Source organism: Zootoca vivipara, chromosome 5 (genome assembly GCF_965207765.1).
Source record: "Zootoca vivipara chromosome 5, rZooViv2.hap1.1, whole genome shotgun sequence".
Classification (NCBI taxonomy): Eukaryota; Metazoa; Chordata; class Lepidosauria; order Squamata; family Lacertidae; genus Zootoca; species Zootoca vivipara.
Genome location: NC_142588.1, coordinates 32,232,914 through 32,258,692, shown reverse-complemented (window position 1 = coordinate 32,258,692; position 25,779 = coordinate 32,232,914). Strand labels below are relative to the sequence as shown.

The following is a 25,779-nucleotide window of genomic DNA, read 5'->3' as shown; positions in this document are numbered from 1 at the left end:
CTTTTTTACAACCTCATTTCCCTGTATCATAATTTGATGAGCTTTCATTAAAGATTAGATAAAATCTTACGTTCAAAGAAATTTGATTTTTTTAAAAACGTCACGCACAAAATGATTTTAAAAATTTTATTTATCAGTTTTTTGACCATTTTTGAAGTCACTGTAAGCAGATATAAAATTGAACTCAAGCTTTAGAGTCACATATATACAACATTATATAGGGTCATCAAACACATAAGGAAGCTTTTTTTAGCTGCAGTAACAGTATAGACGTCGCTAGAGGACGATGTTTTGCTACCTCTCCTGTAGGTTCTTTTCCCAGCATGCCCGGCAGGGTCTGCTGGCTGAGTTTTGAGGTCCCAAAAAGGGGCTTTTACCTTGCGCAGGTGTGACATTTGTATACCCTATGTTGCTAAGAACACTCCCCATTGTGGAATGTGGTGTTGTGTCCAAATTTGATACAAAATATATATAGAATTGTTAATACAATTTTATGAAATGGTAAAACAGCATACAAAAAAAATGTGTGTAACCTTTTTTTTTAATATTCCAATGGAATATACCTCATTTTAGTCTTTAATAGGCAAAATTTCATCCATTTGTGCTAGAGGAAATAATTTTTGAGGGGGGAAAATGATCTAGCCCTCCAAATTATATGAATGAATGAATGAATGAATGAATGAATGTAACTTCATTTGCATCAGCCATCAGCCATAGCAACAAAAGAACATTGCAATATGCACAGAACAAAATAAAAAGTCGATTATAAAAACACAGTTTAGGGTCCTAAGTCAGCAGTCAGATAGTGGACCTTATTCTGATTGCCCCAGCTTAAAACCTTGCAACCTTTGCTGTCCTCTGCTCCTCTTGATCTGCCAGGAGAAAGGACACTGTGGCAGTGGTTGAGCGACCCGGAAATATGAAACTTCATTAAGAAAATAAAGGAAGGGAGAAGGCGGCAAATGGACAAAACGGAATGCTGAGATAAGGGAGACTTGGGGAGACAATAACACACATCCTTTCTTAGATAGCTTGACCCAAGGATGAGAAGAAACTGTAAGGGAAGCCAAAGACACGAGCTATTTACTTTCTTCTGCTGCCACCTACTGATTTGTCAAGGAAATAAATAGCAACATATTACTTGTTTCTGGAAAGCTTCTCCCTGCAGAGAGACACAGGTGGAATCTACACATATATAAAAGCATTCTGAAAATGCTTGTTTAAAAAATACATTGGATTTTCCATAAGTCTCACCATCGCCATCTAGTGTCACATGGCACTTAAAACACACTTAAAACGTTTTATTTGCTGAGTCCACAGGCTCTGCATTGCATCCCTCCTGCACTTTCCCCCATTCAGACCAATAGCATTTTTATTTTATTTTTTCAAGTGCTTAAGTGGTGCTGGATTTTATAGCCTGCATAGCAGGAATTTCTGCAAATGAACTTATTTCTGGTTTTGTTTTGTTTTTTAAAGAGAAAGAAAAAGAAAAAAGGAAGGAAGGAAAAGAAAATAGGTAGAAATGAAGAATGGGAAACAAAACAATGTGTCAGGTCCTGAAACCAAAAGATGGAAGAAGCGCACAATTTGTGGGCAGTTTTGTATATCTGTAGCCTGACACAGATGGAATGGCATGAAATGATCCATTATCAGCTTGGGAGTTGAGGGACGAAAGATACGTATAATTTAGATAGGCGTTGGAAGAGAGGTCTTTAAACTGCCTTCTGCCCACACCAACCACACACTGAAGGCTCCACAGGCTCAAAGAACACTCTCCAAGCATCTCTCTCTGGAAACAACCATCCACATAAGACTGGAACCACCACAAAGTGGTGCCACCCATTTGTAAACTCAGACAGCCGCTCCAGAAGGAGACCATGGCTGATGGCATCAAAAGCTGCTGAGAGGTCAAGGAGAATTAACAAAACCACAATTTAGGCAGCTCATGCATGTTTACAAACTATGCTAGTGCTTTTGCTCCAGTAGAGTGACTGTCTCCAGTGCTATAAATATTTTTTAATTATTACATTTGTTAGTTGCTTTATGTTGCCCAGGGCAACCCAAAGCAACTTACAACCTAGCAACCAAACAACAACAACAACAACAACAACAACAACAACAACAACAATAATAATAATAATAATAATAATAATAATACCACATTGATACTGTCATGAGTTTGACAGTGTGGGTTGGGGACTAGGCTTCGTGTCATTCTAAGCCTGGATCCAGCAAGTGTTAAAATATAAGCCAGGTTAACTTTCTGTGTTGAAGTGATAGTCTGGCTGCCCATCCTTTCCCTCAACTGACAAAAAGTCAAAAGACAAGTGTTGAGAGCGGAGTGATGTGACCTTGAGGTAAAACAGCAAGCTGGAGAGAGAGAGAGAGAGCGATGCTGGAGAGCAATGTTTGATTTACGTTTGAATCCAAGAATCCAAGGGAGAAACAAGACCCCTTTTGGGTATGGAAGCTGTGGACCCCTCCCTCATAGGCTCAGGTTGTATACAGTGGCACCTTGGCTCTCGAACTTAATATGAGGTGGCACACAATATTGCAATAAAATAGTGGAAAGCTTTTGCTTGGTGCCTAAAGATATTTGGTGGTGGTGCCAGGCAAGCCCCAACTGGTGAGAGCATTTCATAAATAGGGAACCACCACAGAAAAGGCCATTCTCCATGATTTTCAGGTAGAATTCAGCAGGGCAGGGCAGGAGATATCAGACCCTGATATCATCTCCTGAGGCCCTTCTTCATGTGCCTCCTCCTCGAGAGGTCCGGAGGGTGGCAACACGAGAACGGGGCCTTCTCTGCAGTGGCTCTCCCCAGGGAAGTTCACCTGGCACCTTCATTATACACCTTTAGGCACCAGGCAAAAACGTTCCTTTTTAACCAGGCCTTTGGTTGACGTGATTTACATCCTATGCTCTTTTAAATTGTGTGGTTATTGGGGGGGGGCTATTGGGTTCTTGTTTTTATTTTTATTAGTTATTATGTGGTTTTATATCTTGATTTTATTCTGTGACCCTTGGCTATATATAAATTCAATAAATAAAATAATAATAATAATAATAATAATAATAATAATAATAATAATCAGAAATGTCCTGGGTGATGTATAAATTTGGTAATATATTTATCAAATCCAATTTGACTGATGTGCATTTAAATCTGAGGTGGGGTGAAATGTACTGGGTACAGTAATACTATGAGAAAGTTTTATAAAGTATTAGTTTATTTTTTATTTTAAAAAATCAGACAATCAGGAAAGCAAAGGGACTTTGTTTCTATTTCAAGAGACACGTTTCCTTAAAGGTTCTCTTTTAAATTCTCAATGATTTTATAATACATTCGATCGGCAGCATCAAGACCATACACAAAATCCAGATGATTCCACTCAGGAATAGATTTGTGGTAAAGGAGGTTTTTGATCTTGGGGATTAACACATCGACATCCTCAGGGCCAGAAAGCCAATCGTTTCCACCGCTCCAGACTATTGTTGTTACATTCATATCCCTTATATTGTATTCAGGAGGTTGAACCTTTAAAAAAGATTGAAAGAGAAAATGAGCTCAAATGAAACAGAATAAGATTTTAGCAAAGTTTTGTCCATTTTTTATGTGTAAGGGTAGGGGGAAGAAATGTAAATAAATATTTCATTAAAAGTATGCACTGTTAAATAAGAAGAACCCTAAATATGGTTTACAAAAGGAATTTTTTAAAAAAATCAATAAGAAGAGTTAACAACAATAATCTAATACTTCTGCAAAGTTAAAATAACAATAAACAAAAAAGAGTTTAAGAACCTGTAGCATTTTTTAACTAGCTTGTTATGCTATTGTTGTTTAGTAAAAGGTACAGAACATTATTATTTTTTAATTAATTTTAATCACTGCAATGTTTTAATCACTGAACCTGGCTTCATCAGGCAGTGTAAGCCGGCTTACTCTCTTGCACAACCTACTTTCTTTCTTTTGCTGTCTCACCCCTGCCTCACTGTCACCTGTCAGTTGCTTTTTAGAATAAATACAGCATGGTATTCAATGCTTTAAGGGTGGTGGAGATAGTAAGGGCATTTGCAAACTTTTGGTATTATTTTTTTCCCATTTTAGAACAAAATCTAAAAAAACTTGGAAAACGCTTTACCTTGTTATAACGAGCTAGGTTGTCAAACAATCCATAATCATAAGCTTGGAGTTTACCACTAAGGACGCTCTGCAGATAGAAAAGAATCTCAAATGTACACACGTGTCAGGAAAAGGAACAATGGGAGAGGGGGAGGTTAATATTTCCAGTGGCTCATACCTGCTTCCAATGGATCATATTCTGCACAGATGTTCCAGATGGGGCTTGGGCTGCATACACATCTACTCGGCTCTGAAAGATAAAATAGCTTCTTTTTCACAAACCCAGCGAGGTATAGAAAAGATTAAACATGTGATTCAGAATAACAATATTTATAGGATTAGCTAAATGTGCATGCAGTGAAGTATAGAACTGTGGCCTGGCGACAGCTGAATTTTTGTGTATAGTCACAGTTTGTTCCCTTCTTGCCTTGACTGCTTAGACCAGTGTATGGGGAACCTAGTGAACATTGTTGGACTCCCATCAGCCTCAGACAGTGTGTTCAAAGGTCAGGAATCATGGGAATTGTAGTCCAATATCTGGATGACCGGAGGTCCCTGGTTTAGACAGAACCAGACAGATAATGTGTCTCTGTTTATCCAAGCCAGGCACCATCTATGTTCAGGCTCCTTCCCTGGTCCTTAAGTGGTCCATGCTTGAGTGTGGCCGTTGCTTTTCCTAATACATGTGATTCAGGAGGAGAAAGTAGACAGAACAGATGGTCTTGGGAATGCAGCAAAGCATATATTAAAAAATTCTACTCACCAGGTTTAGGTTCTTCTCATTAAATCCACACAATATGAACAGGAGGTTGCCACAAATGGGGGCCAATAAGTTTCGGCTGCAAAATTCAGCAGCAATCGAAGAACCAAAAAAAGTTTTTGGTAAAAATTCTTTCATTCCAAACATGGCCTGCAAAATTTCAAAGTGACACTTGTGTTAAGGATATGGAATCCTCATTATTCCAGTTCTGTAGAATGATAATATGATCTAAAAAGTCCCAAATTATAAGCACTTAAGATAGGTCGGCGGTTGGAATCCCTGTGACGGGGTGAGCTCCCGTTGCTTGGTCTCAGCTCCTGCCAACCTAGCAGTTCGAAAGCACATCAAAATGCAAGTAGATAAATAGGAACCGCTACAGCGGGAAGGTAAACAGAGTTTCCATGTGCTGCTCTGCTTTGCCAGAAGCGGCTTTGTCATGCTGGCCACATGACCTGGAAGCTATACGCCGGCTCCCTCGGCCAATAATGTGAGATGAGCGCTGTTATGTACTGAGCTGAATCCTAGAACAATAGGATTCAGAATCAGCGGGAGCTACCCAATCCAACTCCAGGTGGAAGTGAATCCGCAACCTGATTGGCCTGCTGGAGCAGCCAATCAGGCGGCTGGCAGAAGCGAATCTGCTACCTGATTGGCCTGTAGGAGCAGCCAATCAGGCTGCAGGCAGAAGTCAATCCACAATATAATTGGCCCACAGGTGTAGCCCTGAAGTAGCCAATCACGCAAGGCCCATTGTGTAAATACTGTATATAAGCAGATGGTTTTGGGAAAAGAGCCATTCTTCTTCTCCTCTTCTCCTTGATGACTATGAGCTGAATAAAGAGCATGAAATTCACTCTCGACTCAGAGTACATTTCACTGGCGACGAAGGTGGGATCCTGCTGAGCTGACCGCCACCACGCACTGCACCGCAGCACCGCCACCTGCTGCACCGCTGCATCGCACTGTGCATCCAGGCTTCAGCTCCAGGACCCAAGGAACCCAGAATGGCAACCGACAGCAGCTTCCCGCCATTCAAACCAGCATCAGGAGACTGGGAAGGGTACGCCGCCCGTTTCAACTTCCTCCTGCAAGCGAAAGAAGTCACCAACGATGCCATGAAGAGGGCGACATTCTTCAGCGTCTGTGGAGAGGAGACGTTTGAAATCGCCCGGGCTCTCCTTGCACCTAGAGATGTCGCTACCGTCTCTTACAAAACAATAATGGAACGGCTGAAGGAGCACTTCTCACCACAGCCCTCGGTGGTAGCTTGCCGAAATGCCTTCTACGCAAAGCGGCAAGCCCCGGGGGAAACCATAACTGGGTTTGTGACCTCCCTCCGCCAAGCCGCCCGGCTATGCAACTTCTCAGAGTTGGAGAACATGCTTCGTGACCGCCTCGTCGGTGGCCTGAGGGACGAGATGTTGCAACGACGCCTCTACGCCAAAAAAGACCTCACGTTCCAGATTGCTCTGGAGGAAGCCCTGGAAACCGAAGCCGCCGAGAGGTCAACGCAAGAGGCACGACCGGCCCCGCCATCCCAACCGAGGGTCTACCACGAAGACCTCACCGACGAATCCGAATCTGACAGGGAGGAAGTACACCGAGTACAGCGGCGCACTCAAGCAGCACACACACCACAGCAGCCTCGACGAGAAGGAGGGAACTGTGCAAGCTGCGGGGAGAACCACGAGAGGAGGACCTGTCGTTTCCGCAACGCAGAGTGCAGGCAGTGCAGAAAATTGGGACACATCGCCCGGGTGTGTCGGGCTCGACTCACCCGTCGACAAGCATCAGATGACCGACCCAGGAGCCCCAGGTCACACGGCACCATGCACCAAGGCAACTCGACGGAGATCACGGACTACCAGGTATTCCAGTTGCCCCATCCCAGCACAGAGAAAATTTATATAGAGGTACAGATAGAGGGAGCCCCATGCCGCATGGAGCTGGACACGGGTTCAACTCTATCCATAATCTCGGCCCGAACATTAAGGGAACTGTGCCCTAATGGGGGTCCCAAACTAAGGCCGGCCCCATTCACCCTCCGGGACTTCCAGAAACGTAAGGTCCCTACAATGGGGGTGGGGACCTTCAGGGTGCAATATCGAGGGCGAAAGCAACAATTGGACTTGCTGGTAGTTAAGGGCCCCTACGTTAGCTTACTGGGACTGGCATGGTTTGGACCTCTGGGGCTAGCCGTTACCGGGGTGAACCGCACTAGCTTACAAGTGGACGTGGACGCCATATGCAAAGAGTTTCCAGGGGTTTTCGATGGGGCATTGGGACGATATACAGGACCCCCCATTGCCCTACAGCTAGACCCCGCTGTACGACCCATCAGGCACAAGGCCCGCCGGGTCCCGTTCGCCCTGAAACCCCGCATAGACGAGGAATTGGACCGGCTCGTGGAGCAAGGAGTGCTGGAGCCGGTGCCCAACGCCCCCTGGGAAACTCCAATTGTCACACCCGTCAAGCCTAACGGTTCGGTCCGCATCTGTGCAGACTACAAATGCACCATAAACAAGGCTCTCACGGCCCATGCATACCCAGTGCCAGTGGTCAGCCATGTCCTCGCCACCCTGGCTGGGTCAAAAATCTTTGGCAAACTGGACTTGGCCCAAGCGTATCAACAGTTGCCTGTGGACGAAGCCACAGCAGAGGCTCAGACGATTGTGACGCACAGAGGGGCATTCAGAGTAAAGCGGCTGCAATTTGGCGTTAGCGTGGCACCAGGCATATTCCAGAATTTAATGGACTCTCTCCTTAAAGGGATTCCTGGCGTCACCCCTTTCTTCGATGATGTACTGATCGCCGGGCCCACACCAGAGGAATTTGAGGACCGCCTCCGCTCCGTCCTGCACCGTTTCCAGACGGCGGGCCTCAAGGTGAAGCGGGAAAAGTGTTTACTGGGAGTGCCGCAGGTGGACTTTCTGGGATTTAAGGTGGACGCAGAAGGGGTCCATCCAACCGGTGACAAGGTACGGGCCATTTGTGAGGCCCCAGCGCCCAAGAGCAAGCCCGAACTTCAGTCATTCTTGGGACTATTGAACTTTTACCATGCCTTCCTTCCCCATAAGGCAGCGGTAGCGGAGCCCCTACACAGACTCCTAGATAAAAGGGCCCCTTGGGTGTGGGGCCAGCGACAAAGGGCCGCATTCCAGGCAGTCAAGGACTTGCTCGTCTCGAACTTGGTCTTGGCACACTTCGACGAGAGGCTGCCAGTGGTGCTGGCATGCGACGCCTCTCCCTATGGCATCGGCGCTGTCCTGGGACACCAACTCCCGGATGGAAGAGAGGTGCCGGTGGCATACTTCTCCCAGACTCTTGCTGCAGCCGAACGAAACTACTCACAGATTGACAAGGAGGGTCTGGCAATCGTGAAGGGCGTAAAAAAATTCCATGATTTCTTGTACGGGCGGCCCTTTACCATAGTGACTGACCACAAGCCATTGCTTGGCCTGTTTGCCCCCGAGAAGCAGACCCCCCAAGTGTTGTCTCCACGTGTCCTCAGGTGGTCAATTTTCCTTGCCGGCTACCAGTATGCACTAATCCACCGCCCTGGGAAGGCGATGGGCCACGCAGACGCCCTCAGCAGGCTACCACTACCAGAAACAGGCCCCGACCCAGCGCCTGCGCAAGAGGTTATGACCCTGGAGCTGCTTCCCGACCGACCCATTCAGGCACAAGAAGTTGCGCACCATTCCACAAAAGATAGGGTCATCTCCCGGGTCCTGGACTGGGTGTGGCGAGGATGGCCCAGCAGCAGCCCCGGGCCAGAATTCGCCGGCTACACAAACCGCAAACATGAACTGTCGGCCCACAAGGGGTGCCTGTTATGGGGAAGCAGGGTTGTTGTTCCCCAGCCCCTCCGCAAAAGGGTCCTTACAGCCCTACACGAGACACACCCAGGGGTAGTGAGGATGAAGGCCCTTGCCAGGAGTTATGTGTGGTGGCCGGGGATTGACAGAGAGATAGAGGCCTGGGTCCAACACTGCAAGACCTGCCAAGAATCCCGCCCGGATCCCCCAAGGGCCCCAGTCCAGCCCTGGGAGTCCGCCCGACATCCATGGTCACGCTTGCACGTGGACTTCGCTGGCCCCTTCCAGGGAAAAACATTCTTCATAGTGGTGGATTCCTACACCAAATGGCTGGAGGTCGCACTGGTACCGTCCACTTCTACGGCGGCAGCCATCCGGGTACTACGTAAGCTTTTTGCAACCCACGGGCTCCCTGACACCCTCGTCTCGGACAATGGAACCGCATTCACGTCAGAGGAGTTCCAGACCTTCACAGCGCAGAACGCCATCCGCCACATCCGCTCAGCACCATTCCACCCTGCCACCAATGGCCAAGCGGAGCGCATGGTGCGGACCACCAAGGACAGCCTCCGCCGCATGACACAAGGGGACTGGGAATACCGCCTTGCCGCATTTCTTCTAGCACAGCACAGCACCCCAAGCACAACGACGGGCCGGAGCCCAGCTGAACTACTAATGGGCCGGCGCCTTGCAACTAGACTGGACCGACTTCACCCCGACAGAGCTCAGGATGAGGTAGTGGTGGGGAAAGGCAGGAACCCCCGGACATTTGTGGCCCAGGACGCAGTGTACGCAAAGAATTTTGGGGCAGGCCCAGCATGGGTACCCGCCACAGTCACCAAGGTGACCGGTCCCGTGTCGTACGAGGTACTAACGGAAGGGGGGCAATGTTGGCGCCGCCACTGCGACCAGCTACGGCGACGATTCCCAGGAGGAACCCGGGAGGAGAGCGGGACAGAGGGGTCCCAAGGGGACAGCAGGGCAGTGAGGCCTGTAGAGCGAGAGGGGTGGGCAGGGGAAGCAGAAGCAGTAGGCACAGAGGGGCGCCCCGAGGCTGGAAGGACACCGGAACCAGAGCCACAACCTAGTGGTTCAGTGGCGCCAGACCAGACAGCCCCGGCACAGCCAGCAGCCTCGGAACACGAGCCAGAACCAGAACCCCTGACCAAGGAACACCCCAGGCCACAACGCACACGGAGGCGGCCAGCAGACCTTGGGGACTACGAATGCAACTTCCCGGGCAGGACTGGAACTTAGAGGGGAGGGGTGTTATGTACTGAGCTGAATCCTAGAACAATAGGATTCAGAATCAGCGGGAGCTACCCAATCCAACTCCAGGTGGAAGTGAATCCGCAACCTGATTGGCCTGCTGGAGCAGCCAATCAGGCGGCTGGCAGAAGCGAATCTGCTACCTGATTGGCCTGTAGGAGCAGCCAATCAGGCTGCAGGCAGAAGTCAATCCACAATATAATTGGCCCACAGGTGTAGCCCTGAAGTAGCCAATCACGCAAGGCCCATTGTGTAAATAATGTATATAAGCAGATGGTTTTGGGAAAAGAGCCATTCTTCTTCTCCTCTTCTCCTTGATGACTATGAGCTGAATAAAGAGCATGAAATTCACTCTCGACTCCGAGTACATTTCAAGCGCGCAACCCCAGAGTCAGTCACGACTGGACCTAATGGTCAGGGGCCCCTTTACCTTTACCTTTTTTAAGATAGGACAGGCACGGACACTGCTCTGCATGGCAAATGTCTCTAGTTTAAGTACTATTGGAATGCAATGAAATGTGGGCCTTAAGAGAGCCCTTATCAGCGGTGGAGCTTCATGCTCTGCCACCAGGGGTGGAGAACAGGCACGCTGCCCCCAGTGACGTGGCGCACATTCTGGGGGCAGGGCACACCATGCGCAATGACATGGCACGCGTTTTGGGGTGGTGGCGCTATGTGCAATGACGTGGCACGCGTTCTGGGGCAGGGTGCCGCGCACAGGGGCAGGGCGCATGTTTTGGAGTGGGGCAGGCAGCAGCGATGGCGCCCCTGGGATCGCGTCACTCGGGGCGCACCACCCCCACCGCCCCTATCTTCCTACGCTCCTGGCCCTTATAATCGACTATATTATCTACTGATTTATTAAAATTTTGTAAAGGCATCTGCACATGGATCCCAGTGCAAATGAAAATGCAAACATTTGTACAATATTAAAACAACATCCAGTGTAATGCGGTAAAATCTAAAGTAATCGTACATCATATATGAAGGACAATCCTAAAGTCCTGAAAAGGTAAAGACCAAGAGTGGCAGGAGCAAGGGGGGGCAAGATGTAAAGCAGACAGAATGCACCCCAAGGGAGATGTAAATAATCCCCTCCCTGCTCAGCAGATAGATCATTTGCTGGAGTGCGAGGAAGCAATCTTCCTCCTTCTCAGCTGACATGCACTGTGTATCCTGTGTGTGCATGTGATAAGTGTGTGAGCAAGAGTGTGAGGTGGCCACACCCACTGCTGTCCACAACCCCTGTTGGCATGCCCCCCCCCCCCACGGAGGCTTGGCCATGAGTAAATGTGGCCCTCAAGTCAAAAACTTATAGCCAGTGCTGAGTTAAACCAGCGGTCTGCCTAGTTTACATGGCAAAGTTGTCCACTGATGTACTTTTTTCATAGGGCCACTGCAAGGTTTGATAAGGGCCTTGCCAAAGTGCCCTCTGGTGGTCCCCTTCCACAGCCTCCCGGTTGTGGAAAGCTTACCGAGGGATGGGTGTTGGCAGTGGCAGGCAGCCGAGGAAATGGGCAGCTGCGGTGAAGGCACTGCAGCTCTAGCCACCCGATACTATGACTGCCGCCATGCTTCACTTCACAGCGCCAGGCCACAGAAGGAAAAAGAGGCTGGCGTCAGCTCCAATGCTTGCCCAACCCACGTCAGGTGTTGATGCCCGGCCTGTCAGGCGTCACACAGTGCTAAAGGAGTTGCTCTTGTGGTTCTTAGGCCGCAGCAGCACCAAATTGTTTACCACTACAGGGTATTCCGCTCTGGATCTGTATAGTGAACACTCACAAGAACTCCATACCTTGATTTGCACTTCATGAAGCAGCGAGAGCTTTGCCAGAGGAGTTCTAGCATGTTTAACTGTGGCAACAGGACCCAAGGCAATGTACAGCTTGATTTTCGCAGCCAGTTTAGGATTGGTAGAAAAAGCTATAAAAGCTGTGGGGAAGAAAGAGGAGAGAGGAACAGGTTTTGTCGTCAAAGAAAGGAAATACGTGGGGGGTAGGGGTTAATGGTAAACTTGAAGAACTGGTTTGTTGACATTTTAGCATCTAGGGGCAAAGCAAAGCCAGGACCCCACACCTCACCCATCGCACAACTACAAGCAAACAGGTTTAGCAAAATTGTCATCTATAACTTCATATTTCACTGCATGTGGATATGCAGAGTGACTGTAAATAGGCATCTTTAAATAGGTTGCAATTCTAGGCTTGCCCATTTGGAAATAAGTTTCATGCTTTTGAACTTACCCATGGTGGTTCCTTGTGAATGGCCAATGTAAAACAGTTGTTCCTGCCCAGTTTTCTGCAGAACATAATCTATAGCTGCTGGAAGGTCATATTTTGCCATCTGATCAAAGCTGGAGGGAAAAAATACTATCCACGTTAGGCTGGCTTCATGGGGATAACAAAGGACCTTCCAGACTCTTTTAATTCCAGACAGTTATGTCAGGACTACTATCTTCCCATTTGTGCTGTGCTCAGTAACTGCAGATACTCTGAGGTTACTGAGAAAAGAGGGCCTAACGTTATAATTTTTTCAACACAATAGATGCTGACATGATCAATGCATTCTCCAATGTGGGGCTGCCTTTAATGAGAGCTGTATAGCTGGGACAGGAATGCTGCTGCCAAACAATCAGGCTACCTGAATTCCCAGAACTTTGGTGATCTGGGTGAAAGAATGTGATGTCTTCTGGACCAGTTGTTCCCTCGGCTGTTTCCTAGCCAAACATCATAGCCAGCATCAGCTAGCATGAAAGCCAGGCTGTTATGAGGAAGATTTTGGAACCAGTTCGCAGCGTCTACAAGCAAGCCATGCTGCAGAAATACTACTGGCCTTGGCCCTGAAAGAAATGAAAAGAGAGGGGTGCTGAACAATCTGGGGGATGCTTTGACTGGGCCCATTTGTATGATGCAGTAATTTTCCACAGGTGCAGCTTCAACTTGAACATGCAATATATCAGGGACAGGGAAAGAATTTGGATAAATGTCTTCAGAACATGAGAAGATTCCTGTATGATTGGCAAGTTCATTTGTTTACTATTTAATAGCACATCCAAGGACAGATGCTAAAGTGAGTTGAAATTTTACATTCCTCTTCCTAAAAGGACAGGATATTTAGCACATGCCACCCGTCTACTGTTGAAACGCATCGATAGTATCCTCATCTTCCATTTCCAACTGTGCAGGTGTGTCTGTTTCATTAATTGGTTTCATCAAGTCTGACTAATCTGACTAATCATTGACAAACCCTGTCTCTTACAATAGGCCTTCATAAGCTTACTTAGTGGTGTGTGCCGTTTTGTTTTACTTTTAAATTGATATGGCCATTCTCCGTTTTTTTACTCCTTTCTTGGGCTTCTCCTCGGACATGGTGTCACGTCAGGCAGGGACCTCGCAAGGAGCCAGTCCTCTTGGAGCCCCCTCCTCTCCCACACACTTTCTGCTCTCCCATCATTATCTTTGAACTTTGGCCAGCTCAAAGACAAGGATGTCGGAGGATTCTATAGGAAACGGAAGCAGAAATTGTTGGTGTTCACTTCTTAGTCCCATGTCCAGAGCAGAAATCAATCCAGCAAATACAATTGGTATTTGCTGTTGTTTTTAGTCCAAAAAGGTTTTGTAATTGATTAACACACACACACACACACACACACACACACACACACACGACTTGCATTTGCTTGCATTTAAATATATGGTGTGGAATAACATAACAATAAAATGATTACCTCTGTAATTATGTAAAATTCTGCCAGAAGACTGTGAGAGGAATAACTTAGTTTTGTCAGAAGCTGAACTGCAGAATGGAAACAGTGCTGAATGCAATGAATGCAGGTCATAATCGAAACTGATTATTTTTTACATCACCACTCAACAGTAACTTTTGTCCTGTAATATATCATTTGCTGCTAGATTAGATTGTGGATCTATTGCTAAATACATACCCAGAAAAGTCTGCATGTCTATTGTAACTACTGGCTGCAAATAGTTTGACATGCTCTACCTGAGCTAACCTGCCCCCAGTAGCAGTGGTGCCGCTCTAATTTTTAACCCCACTTTCAGTGCCCCAGACATGCACAGAGAAGGGTCAGATGAGTTGGAGTGGGGAGCAGAGGAAGGTTGAGCCATTTTAAAATTCAGAAGGCAAACAAGATATTTATACACAGATTGAAGGGAGGGGGGAAATGATTCCCTCCTTAAAAGCGTACTAATTCTTAAGCATTGTTAAGTCTTAATGGAAATCAAGCAAATAAGAATTTATAGTACAAACCCGCGCTTGGGTCCGGGCTGTCAGCTCTGCCATGTGGGATTCTGAAGACGGTAAGTATATAGCCATCATCTGTCGTGACGTCATGTTCCTCAGCAGGGTATTCCCAATACTGGATGAGCTCTTTCTACAGGGACCCACACAATATTTTAAAATCAGTTTGAGAAGCTTTAAAAGGCTCTGCTAGAACAAGTAAGTATTGTAAATATATTCTGTCACAGCTCAGAGGGACTGGAGGGGTAGTAAAATCCAGACACAGCCATGTGAACGAGAGCACGCCTTTGCCCATGAACTCCCTTCTTTTTCACTTCCTCTCACATCTTTGACAATGTTGTGCGAGGCAGGAAAGGAGCATACCATGTATGGGGAGCGGGGAAGAAAAGAATCTTCCTCATCCTCTTTGTATAGAACAATGGTAGTGAGAATCTGGCCCTCACCCATCTCTCATAACGTTTTGTTTTAGGGATGCTTCTCTTTTTCCAACGATTAATAATCATTGTGGCCCCTGGAAGCTTTCCAGCTAGTGTGTCCCCTGGAGTAGATCCAAGCTCAATCAGTATCGAATGATGTTTGGCAGAGAACAGGTCACACATTTTGTGGGCTGAACCCATTTAACTGAACCCCTAATGGGCTTTTCTCATTCTGTGTCTTGGGGAACATTCCCCGCTTTACATTAACTTACCGCATTTAAGGTGGCTTCATGATCAACCGATCTATCCCCAATAAGTCCATGAGCTAACGCAGAGCCATAAACCAAGCAGATGAGAATGGAAGCCCACGACATCATCTGTTTGCCTGTTGGGAATGGATCTTAATTAGCACACCCAAATTTGATGAGTTTGAGCTAACTTCGCATGCGTCAATGTTATTCGTACTCAGGGCTTCTAAAATGATTAGCACAGCATCTTTCATCGGGTCATTGCCCTTCAGGTAAGTCAACAGTGTTTTCAAAGAAAGAAGTGAATTAACTGCTTGTCGGAGCACCGCCGTGGACAGAAATCAGCACTCAGCAGATAAGAAGCATTGCAATGTTGGCCACATATAAAGGTCCCCTTCTGCAATAACAAAAATAAAGCGCTTCCCGTCAAATAACATGTTACATTAGCTGCATATCTGTGCCTTTAGGTTTCAGCCCTTCCCCCCTAAAAAAAAGGTAAAGGGACCCCTGACCATTAGGTCCAGTCGTGACCGACTCTGGGGTTGCGCGCTCATCTCACGTTATTGGCCGAGGGAGCTGGCGTACAGCTTCCAGGTCATGTGGCCAGCATGACAAAGCCACTTCTAGCAAACCAGAGCAGCACATGGAAACGCTGTTTACCTTCCCGCTGTAGCGGTTCCTATTTATCTACTTGCACTTTGACGTGCTTTTGAACTGCTAGGTTGGCCGGAGCAGGGACCGAGCAACGGGAGCTCACCCCGTCACAGGGATTCGAACCGCCGACCTTCTGATCGGCAAGCCCTAGGCTCTGTGGTTTAACCCACAGCGCCACCCACGTCCCACAGTGCCGCCCCCCTACACAGCAGCAAACCAGATCAGACCTTATGTGCCAGCAATAGGAAAAAATACGGTAAGTTCCCATTGATGTGAAAATAAGAGGGTTATTTTCCTCAATGCAGATTGCAGGCACTGAGGGGTCGGTTGGGTGGTCAAACCAGGACTGCAGCAGGTAGGTTAAAGTCACCCTAACACCATGCTAGGGTCCCTATCTGCATCAGGGTCCCTATGCTGACAATCTATGGAAAACAAACCAGCCCTGCATTTAGAGGCACAGATATGGAGCTAAACGTACTATGTCGTTTGGCCCTTGTGTGAAACATGGCTACTGCTGCAACTCAAGTTTTCTCCATCCATATACATTTCCCACATTATATATCAAAGGTCTCTCTTCTGCAATAGGCAGCGACCATCAGTTTTCTGTCAATCTACCCCTCTCTGTGTAGTGAGAGGACATCTTCTTCTACACCTATATCAGCAGAATCCATGTGCTGTATACCTTGTGGGTGAAAGATACATCTAGTATTAAAAACACCTTAGATCTAACCGTATACACACTTATACGCACCCTGGACAGTTCTGAGAACCTTACCTCTGAAGATCTGATGCTTTGAAATGGTTCGACTGCAAAAAAACAGCAGCACCTGCAAAAGTCAGAAAACACAAGTAAACCTAATGAAGGGCAGAGCTAAAACATTTAAGATGGTAAAAAGCAGCCACAGTTCTCTCACTACATGCCGTTTAGAATAAACTGTGTCTTTTGTTTTCTGAGCCTTTCCAATATATAAACTGCGGAGCTCAGGGAGTAGGGAGGGGAGAAAAATGCAGGGGTCACGTAAATAACTGTGACACTGTCTTGGCTATCAAAAGACAACAAGCCACTTGAGATAAGATCTTCTTACAGTTTAAGAAACCACTTGAGTCGGTTCTGCTCACATCCCCCTTTCCTCCTCCCCAAAAATATTTATGTACACTTTTAAAAAATGATACATCTAGCTAACATCTTTACAGGGTCCCAGTTAACCTTCATGAAAAGGTTAGCTCATAAATCAGAGCACTTGCGTGCTTTCCTAAGCTATTGTGAAACAGCTAGGCAAATTAAGTTTGGACAGCCAATTAATTGTTGGCTTCCAAAGGCTATTTAGAAAGCTTTTGTCAAACAAGGTTAATGTTAATCTTAAAGTTAATTTGAGGGTTAACATTAATCTTAAAGCTAATCTTAAAAAAGCAGGGTTTGTATAAATAAGAGAATGAAGAAATCTGTAAATCATGCTGTTTCAAAAGCACAGCCTTGTGGTGATCTTTCAGTGGAATGGGGAAACTCTGCGAGGGTTTCCCCCTGTTCTTACCTGTGGGCAACTGGTGGGATAAGGATGTGCCAGTAAGGTCAGACATCTGCCTAGCCCAGGCACTAGCATTCAGTGCACTGCCAAGTTGCATCCCTACAACTGACTGCCACATCAGACATAGCATTGGACTATTACCTTTGCACCATGTACAAAGCACTTTTTAAAAAGGGGGGGGGGGAGAAGAAGCAAAGGTTCAGCCAGAGCAGTAAACAGCTGCTGCTGCTAAGCAAAATCAGCTAAGTCAGTTTTTTTAAAAAAATTAAGAATCCAGCTGCAATGGCCACACCTACCAAATGTCAAAATGGGGGTAGCCTTCGCATAGGCAAGATTAAATGTCCTTCCACTAGCAGATTGAATGGGCTGGAACAAAGGAATTCCTAAGAAGGACAGAGCTTGTGGTTGTGTCAATAGAAGATACAATTCATGAATGCCCTTTTTATAAGTGATCTTAGAAATAATTGCAGGTATATTTACCCATTGTTAAGATCACAGAAAAGAAGCTGATCCCTAGCAAAGACTTGTTTTCTGCTGTCTGATATAGTATATACTTCAGAATATCTATATTTCCTGCTTCAAAAAAATCTGTGCTATCAAACTTAAAAATTAAGAAGCAGAAATGTAAATTTTAATAATAATAATAATAATAATAATAATAATAATAATACAGTACTTTTGTTGTTGTTTTCATGTGTAGAATGGCTGTCTGCTAACACACAATAAACTGACTTGACTTGGCCCAGTCTGTGTGGCTTTCTTGCTCTTCTGCCACCTATCCATCACTACACCATTTCAGGTCATAGACTTTAGGGGTTGGGGCTGGTGAGGTCCAGCAGGCAGCAACACAGAGGAGGAGCAACCGTAGTGCCAAGGATTAAGTCATCCCAAGCCCCAGCTTGATCGAGTAAACCCAGCCCAACCGGGGTGTGCGTCTTCAGGTACTAAGATTCTTGTCTGGACCTGCAAAACCTGGAACAAACCTCTGCTGGCTGTCTTTAAGATATGTTGTTGTCTGTCTCAGGCGACAATGGAGGGGAGCGCCTCTGGGGGTGAAGTCAAACTGTTGGATGGTTGCAGCGCCTGCTGTGGCTGTAGAGATGGACATATTGGAGAGACATGTTTTGTTGCAGCTGGGGCAAATGAAGGCATCTGGTTGTGGTGCTTCGGATGCAGTCGTTCCACTTCTGGTCACTGCCATGTATACACGACCTGACTGTCTCCAGGCACTGCGGTTGTCTGCATGGGAATCTTACATGGTGGGGTTGATGTTGCTAGCCTTCATGTCAAGCTTGTAGACATCTTTGTAACACACAGTTGGTCTGCCGCTTGGAAAACTGCTAGTATCACAATGCTTTTATATACATTTAATACTTGGGTCAGAACCAAGGGCCAGGTTCAGTTCTTCTTTTATATCATGCTTGATATTTTAGGCCACTGTGTCTACCTTACCAAAATTTATTTAAGTGCCCTGGCTTCCTCAATGCGAGTCTGGGTTTCTACACTATTCTACACTTGCCTAGTTGGTTCTCTTTCCCAATTCTGCAAACCAGGAATTTGTTGCATGTGATTAAAGAGACAGCATAAGAAAAGTGTGTGCAAGTGTCACAGGGCCTAAATTCTACAATCAATACGCTTCTAAAGCCATCAATACACTTCTACAATCAATACGCTAGATCACTGAAGAATAGAAAACACAGAGAGAGAGAGAGAGAATAAATATATGTTACTTAGCACTTTCGTCTGTACGGAGATGTAGCTAAACTGCATCGACTAATTTGCTGCTGCAACTGTGAAAAGCAATTCCAAAGGATAAGCCTGCCCTCTTCTGGCCGTACATAGTACCAGTTCACACAGAGACAAATATTTCTCATTCACAATAAAAAGGTAAAGGGACCCCTGACCATTAGGTCCAGTCGTGACTGACTCTGGGGTTGCGGCGCTCATCTCACGTTATTGGCCAAGGGAGCTGGCGTACAGCTTCCAGGTCATGTGGGCAGCATGACAAAGCCGCTTCTGGCGAACCAGAGCAGCACACGGAAACACCATTTACCTTCCCACTATAGCAGTACCTATTTATCTACTTGCACTTTGACGTGCTTTTGAACTGCTAGGTTGACAGGAGCAGGGACCGAGCAACGGGAGCTCACCCCGTCACAGGGATTCGAACCGCCGACCTTCTGATAGATACATACAAATTTCACAAACCAATGCATAGTTCTAATAATAAAAAAGGAATTGGATATATATCCCAAGTTAAACACTTTCAAGTCCTTCTGAAATCTAATCTAATCTAAACTCTTCAACTATGGGCAGTGTGTCAATTTCAATTTCTCCATTTCTAATTTTTATAATCTTAAATTCAGTTCCCTATATTAGCATACCAGTTTGCAAGGTGGGGCGGAGAGAATTAAAGTCCTCACAAATGCTCATCCGCATTTTGGTGTGCACCTCTCCTAATATACTGTATATTCCTGCGTATACTACTTTATAACCCAGGAAAATCTTTTCAAAAGTCGGGGGTTGTCTTACACGCCAGGTCGTATTTCTTATACGGCGAGTATATCCCAAACTCTATATTTTAACTGGGAAAGTTGGGGGTCATCTTATACGCCCAGTCGTCTTATACGCCGGAATATACGGTACCCATTTTTCTATGCACTTTCCCTAAATATAGATACAAATAGCCTCCCAGAATGGGTGGGAGAATGCAGTCAGATGGGTGGGGTACATCACCAGCACCACCACTATCATCATCATCATTACTGCTGCTTCTGCTTCTTCAAAGTGGTTTCCCGTAATATAATGCATTTTTTATGTTATTTTCACTAATATAGGCATATGTGCACATTTTACCCTGCTGTGCATTTTTATACATATGGTTTGGCTGGAGAACTGCACAGCAAAGCTCAGAGAAGTTTGAATTTCCCAGGGTGGCTGTGTCTGCACATTGTTTGGGAAAGTTAAAATAGGGCAGGTTCATCCTTAAATGTGAACTGCATCGGACTTCCCTCCCATCCCAATCAAAGGGTACCAGCTTGATCCATAATCACTCACCTGTTTCTAAGGAAGTACGTTTTGGATTTCTACTGCACATCCAGCATGCATATCTACTAGGGTGATGACTTTTTCATATTTTTTCTCAAAAATTATTTTCTGTAGCACAAATGGATGAACTTTTGCCTATTAATGACTGAGGTATATTCCATTGAAATATTAAAAAGGTTACGCACAAACCGTTTAAATTTTTTTTTGTATGCCATTATACCATTTCATAAAATTGTATTAACAATTCTATATATATTTTGTATCAAATTTGGACACAACACCACATTCCACAATGGGGAGTGTTCTTAGCAAAATAGGGTATACCACAAGGGCCATCCAGTCCAACCCCCTGCCAAGCAGGAAACACCACCAAAGCATTCTTGACATATGGCTGTCAAGTCTCTGCTTAAAGACCTCCAAAGAAGGAGACTTCACCACACTCCTTGGTAGCAAATTCCACTGTCGAACAGCTCTTACTGTCAGGAAGTTCTTCCTAATGTTTAGGTGGAATCTTCTTTCTTGTAGCTTGAATCCATTGCTCCGTGTCCGCTTCTCTGGAGCAGCAGAAAACAACCTTTCTCCCTCTTCTATATGACATCCTTTTATATATTTGAACATGGCTATCATATCACCCCTTAACCTTCTCTTCTCCAGGCTAAACATACCCAGCTCCTTAAGCCATTCCTCATAAGGCATCATTTCCAGGCCTTTGACCATTTTGGTTGCCGTCTTCTGGACACGTTCCAGCTTGTCAGTATCCTTCTTGAACTGTGGTGCCCAGAACTGGACACAGTACTCCAGGTGAGGTCTGACCAGAGCAGAATACAGTGGTACTATTACTTCCCTTGATCTAGATGCTATACTCCTACTGATGCAGCCCGGAATTGCATTGGCTTTTTTAGCTGCTGCATCACACTCATGTCAAGTTTGTGGTCTACCAAGACTCCTAGATCCTTTTCACATGTACTGCTCTCAAGCCAGGTGTCTCCCATCCTGTATTTGTGCCTTTCATTTTTTTGCCCAAGTGTAGTACTTTACATTTCTCCCTGTTAAAATTCATCTTGTTTGCTTTGGCCCAGTTGTCTAATCTGTTAAGGTCATTTCGAAGTGTGATCCTGTCCTCTGGGGTATTAGCCACCCCTCCCAATTTGGTGCCATCTGCAAACTTGCTCAGGATGCCTTCAAGCCCATCATCCAAGTCATTGATAAAGATGTTGAATAAGACTGGGCCCAAGACAGAACCCTGTGGCACCCCACTAGTCACTTCTCTCCAGGATGAGGAGGAGCCATGGATGAGCACCCTTTGGGTTCAGTCAGTCAGCCGGTTACATTTCCACTGAATGGTAGCATTGTCTAGCCCGCATATTACCAGCTTCTTTACAAGAATATCATGGGGCACCTTGTCAAAGGCCTTGCTGAAATCAAGACATCATCCTCTAGCAGTGTCTATACTGTTATTGCAGCTAAAAAAAGCTTCCTTGTGTGTTTGATGACCCTATATAATGTTGTATACATGTGACTCTAAAGCTTGGGTTCAATTTTATATCTGCTTACAGTGACTTCAAAAATGGTCAAAAACTGATAAATAATTTTTAAAAAATCATTTTGTGTGTGGGGTGTTTTTTTTATCAAATCTCTTTGAAAGTAAGATTTTATCTAATCTTTAATGAAAGCTCATCAAATTATGATACAGGGAAATGAGGTTGTAAAAAAAACATCACCCTAATATCTACACATTTTTGAAAAGGAAATGGGGTTGACATTCACTTCTGCACAAACAAAAGCAAGCGATTTCAGTACTTAATAAGCTGCCTTCAACAGCCCTTGAAAGTTGCAGCTGCTCCATGCCACAGTTTCAAACTTGCTACAGTATTTACTTATTTGTTTTCTAAGAAATATTTATATACCGCTAATTTATTTATTTTTTAAATCGGAACAGTTTGCAACAATTGTAGTTAAAAAAAAATACACTGAAAAAATATTTGCTTAAAAACAGAAACCAGGTAACTATTATTTGATACCAGTTACTTTGGTGCACATAATACTGATAGCTAAGCAGATTCTTTAGGAGCTTTCAAATGGTTTCTGAAGCATAAAGCCCTGTAGGCCTCCAAATACTTGTGTTTAGGAGTCACAAGTGGAAACTCAGTCACTCAGTTCTTCCTACTTTTTATTATAAACCACTGTTGAATTTAAAAAATAAATAAATTACCAAGCACAAAGTGTTGCCTTCCAGGACAAATGCAGGTATAGATGTTTAGTCTTGTATGCAGTCATCCACAGAGCATTAAAACAGACTTGAGAAATATTTTACACTACACATTAAGCCCACATCTTGAGGGTTTCCCGCAGGCTGCCATAGGTTGGCTGCCAGGATCCTGGATTAGATGGGCCTTTGGTCTGATCCCACACATTCTTCTTATATTAGGAATAGGGAACCTGTGGCCCCCCAGAGGTTGCTAGACTACAAATCTCATAATCTCTGACCACAGCCCTTGTTGGCTGGAGCTGGTGCGAGTACGGAGTTCAACATCTGCAAGGCCACAGTTTCCAAACCCCTGCCCTGTGTGATATTGTGGTGTGCTTTAAAAAACGAATCAGAGAAATTGGGTGTCACAAGGCCAGAGGAAAGAGTGAGCTTCATCTTTACCCCAAGCTGTTCTCAATTTCAGCCACATCAAAATCTCGCTTTGCATGCATTTTCCTTTGCAAATGCTGTCACTAGTTCCTTCAGGTCTAAGTGCTGGTGCTTCGACATGTTCAATTGATATAGTTGCCAAGCCAAATAAGTTTCTTTTGCAACAATTCTAATGTATGAATTACTTCAAAAATAATAAAATTATCCCAAATATAAAATAAAAGGAAAATATTTTCAGAAATTTATCAGATATAACACAAACTAATCTGTATAAAGCAGCGCCTCTCTGAGGTCTCTGCCCTAGGCAACTGCCTAGCTTGCCAAATTATAGCACTGATCCTGTCTTCACCATATGATGAAAACTAGGCTGTATGCACATTGAAATGTACTCCAGAACCATGGCACTCCCCCCACTGATATTTCAAGCTAAGTACACCTAACATTAGGGACGTGGGTGACACTGTGGTCTAAACCACAGAGCCTAGAGCTTGCCGATCAGAAGGTCGGCGGTTCGAATCCCCGCGACGGGGTGAGTTCCCGTTGTTCGGTCCCTGCTCCTGCCAACCTAGCAGTTGAAAAGCACATCAAGTGCAAGTAGATAAATAGGTACCGCTCCGACGGGAAGGTAAACGGTGTTTCCGTGCGCTGCTCTGGTTCGCCAGAAGCGGCTTTGTCATGCTGGCCACCTGACCCGGAAGCTGTCTGTGGACAAACGCCGACTCCCTTGGCCAGTAAACCGAGATGAGCGCTGCAAACCCAGTCGACCGTGACTGGACCTAATGGTAAGAGGTACCTTTGCCTTTACCTTTACACCTAACATTTTTTTTAAAATTTTTTATTTTTATTAAAGGTTTTCTCAGTTTACAAAGACATGGGCAGTGTCTCTCATAGCATTTTTACAGATCAGTTTCAATTGTTGAGACATTGGGGAGGAAAAGGGGGAGAGCGGTAGATAAGGGAAGGGGGTGGGGGCTTTACACCTAACATTGGCCACAATCCATATGTATTCTATTACTTTCTTGAGAAATACTAGCCTACTGTTTCGACGCACTTTCCCTCAAACCAGCTTCCATCCGATTTGAAAACGTAAGCTATGGCTGAGCTGCCGTGTGCACTGCTGCAAACTGTGATTTGCTCATCTCAAAGCAAGGACCATGCTTAATGCATCTGAGCTGTGAACTTTCCTTGGAACATTTTAATGTATGTTATACTGAGTATTGTGAAATATTCTTAATATTGAGATGTGTCAATATTACATATGAAGATGTTTCTGTGTTTGTGTGTGTGTGTATTCTTTTTTTAAAATCACATGCATCTTTCATTACATTTCTTCGTTCCCCTTCCAGTCAGGCAAGGCTGCCCAGGACCCCCACCCATAAGGCAAGGAGAGGCAAGGTGACCTCAGGCGGCAGGATACACAGGGGCAGCAGATCCTAATGTTTTTATTCCCCTGCTTGTTCCCGATTTAGATCTTCACTCCCCTCTTCTTCCCCTGTGGGGAGACGGGGTACTCTTTTGTGGTTTACACCAGGTGCCAAAATGTCTTGGGCAGGCCCCGAGTCGGTAATTAAGTATGTAATTAGGTTCTGGTGCGCAATCCAACTGAACAGGGAGCGGGGTGTGTTTTTGCACAAAGCAGGGTTCCTATGCACGCTTCCTAACTTGGAGAAATTAAGTAATGTCCTTTTCCTGCCTCCTCCACCGAGAAGGCCGGCTCTGAGGAAGCTCCGCGCTCGCAGTGGCACCAAGAACGGGGAACAAGCTATCCAACAGCGGCTGCCTTCGCGAGGAAGCGGCGCAATCTCCCTCTGCCGGCGCTCCGCAGCGAGTCGGCTCCGCCTCCCGGTTGCACAAGCAACCCAGGAAGAGGGGGAGGATCCCGCCCCCATCCGCCGGCCGGTCCCGCCATGGCGCGGGTTCTGATCGTGGGCGCGGGGCTGACGGGCAGCCTGTGCGCTGCGCTTTTGCGCAGGGAGCTGCCGCAGCGCCTCCTGCGCATCGTGCTGTGGGACAAGGCGCGTGGGGCAGGTGGGTCTCCCTCGTCTTCGGCCGTAGTAGATCCTGTCGGGTAAAAGAATTATTAAAATAAACAAACGGGGAAGGCAGGCTGCGGGATCTGGGAAAGCTGGCAGGAGGGGTGCCGGGAATAAACGCGCCCAAGCTCCGCTTCTCCACATGAGCACGCTGCAGAGAGTGTCCGCCCTAAACCTTTGCACGTTTACAGAGGCAAGTCCCATCGTGTTCCTTGGGACTTGCAGGTAATTTTGCGCCAGGGTCTGTGGCCGCCCTGCAGCGCCGTCCTAAACTAAAAAAATAAAAAAGTTGAGTGAGTCCCGCGGTAGATGCGTTTATTGCGTTACGCATAGCGCACGGCTTTAGAATACGTCCTCCCATGCAAGGCTTATTCCAAGGCAGCGTGCATTATACTCAAGCGTGGAGTAAGATAGATCGGGATCTAATAGATCTCAGGCTGATTTGCCAGGGGAGCGTCAAGGATTTCTGACTCACCGTTGTTTAATAAAATGACGCACGCGCTTTCCAAATTAGACCGCAGAAAACTCGAGTTAACCCGGACTCGATTTTTGTTTGGAAGAGCTGTTGTGTTTTAACACTCTACATCGCTTGGGTACAGTATATTTATAGGTTTGTAGAGAGTCTGTCAATCAACCAACCAACGAATGCGTGTCCTTTGCACCTAGCAGCAGCTAGTGGATTTGGGGTGGAGGGAAAACACACAGCCCTGAAGTCTGTTCTCCCCCGATATGCACGGTGAAAATTCCCCTTCCGGACGAAGCTGGGGTTGTTGGGTCTTTATAACTTGGAACCGGATTCCTAAGCAGACAGCTTTAGGCAGCAATCCTATAGATACACTTATCTGGGTTTGAGCTCTTAATTAAGCGCTAGGCAACAAACCATGCCCCTGCTGCTTCCCAGTTACTAGGCGCCACTGGCTTATTTTGCCCCACGGAGGAAGCTGATTGGATACGCGCGGCTGTGCTTTAAAAAACTTCCTTGTCT

The 25,779-nt window shown here is 45.9% G+C and overlaps 2 protein-coding genes and 1 pseudogene across 5 annotated transcripts in view; 1 reads left to right on the top strand and 2 right to left on the bottom strand.

The window, feature by feature from the left end:
• Positions 1–3,213: 3,213 nt before the first annotated feature.
• LOC118096473 (lysosomal acid lipase/cholesteryl ester hydrolase-like) lies at positions 3,214–25,487 on the bottom strand. 2 transcript variants are annotated; one of them, XM_088670297.1, is made up of 11 exons: positions 25,270–25,487; positions 16,325–16,376; positions 14,920–15,032; positions 14,241–14,364; positions 12,612–12,810; positions 12,215–12,324; positions 11,767–11,903; positions 4,888–5,034; positions 4,303–4,374; positions 4,144–4,212; positions 3,214–3,539 (listed from the first exon to the last, which is right to left on the bottom strand). In XM_088670297.1, the coding sequence occupies exons 3-11, from the start codon at positions 15,022–15,024 to the stop codon at positions 3,306–3,308; spliced, it is 1,197 nt and encodes a 398-aa protein (XP_088526423.1). In that variant the 5' UTR covers positions 15,025–15,032; positions 16,325–16,376; positions 25,270–25,487; the 3' UTR covers positions 3,214–3,305. The 2 variants fall into 2 exon arrangements, with proteins under 2 accessions (XP_088526423.1, XP_034994244.2); XM_035138353.3 differs by lacking the exon at positions 25,270–25,487 and adding an exon at positions 17,082–17,196.
• LOC118096474 (small ubiquitin-related modifier 3 pseudogene) lies at positions 13,085–14,221 on the bottom strand (annotated as a pseudogene).
• Positions 24,660–25,779, top strand: part of RNLS (renalase, FAD dependent amine oxidase) — a 104,692-nt gene continuing 103,572 nt past the window's right edge. For all 3 annotated transcript variants that reach the window (XM_035138366.3, XM_035138363.3, XM_035138362.3), the window contains exon 1: positions 24,660–24,789. In XM_035138366.3, the coding sequence (XP_034994257.2) occupies positions 24,669–24,789 (121 nt within the window). In that variant the 5' untranslated portion in view covers positions 24,660–24,668. The remainder of the gene's footprint in view (positions 24,790–25,779) is intronic.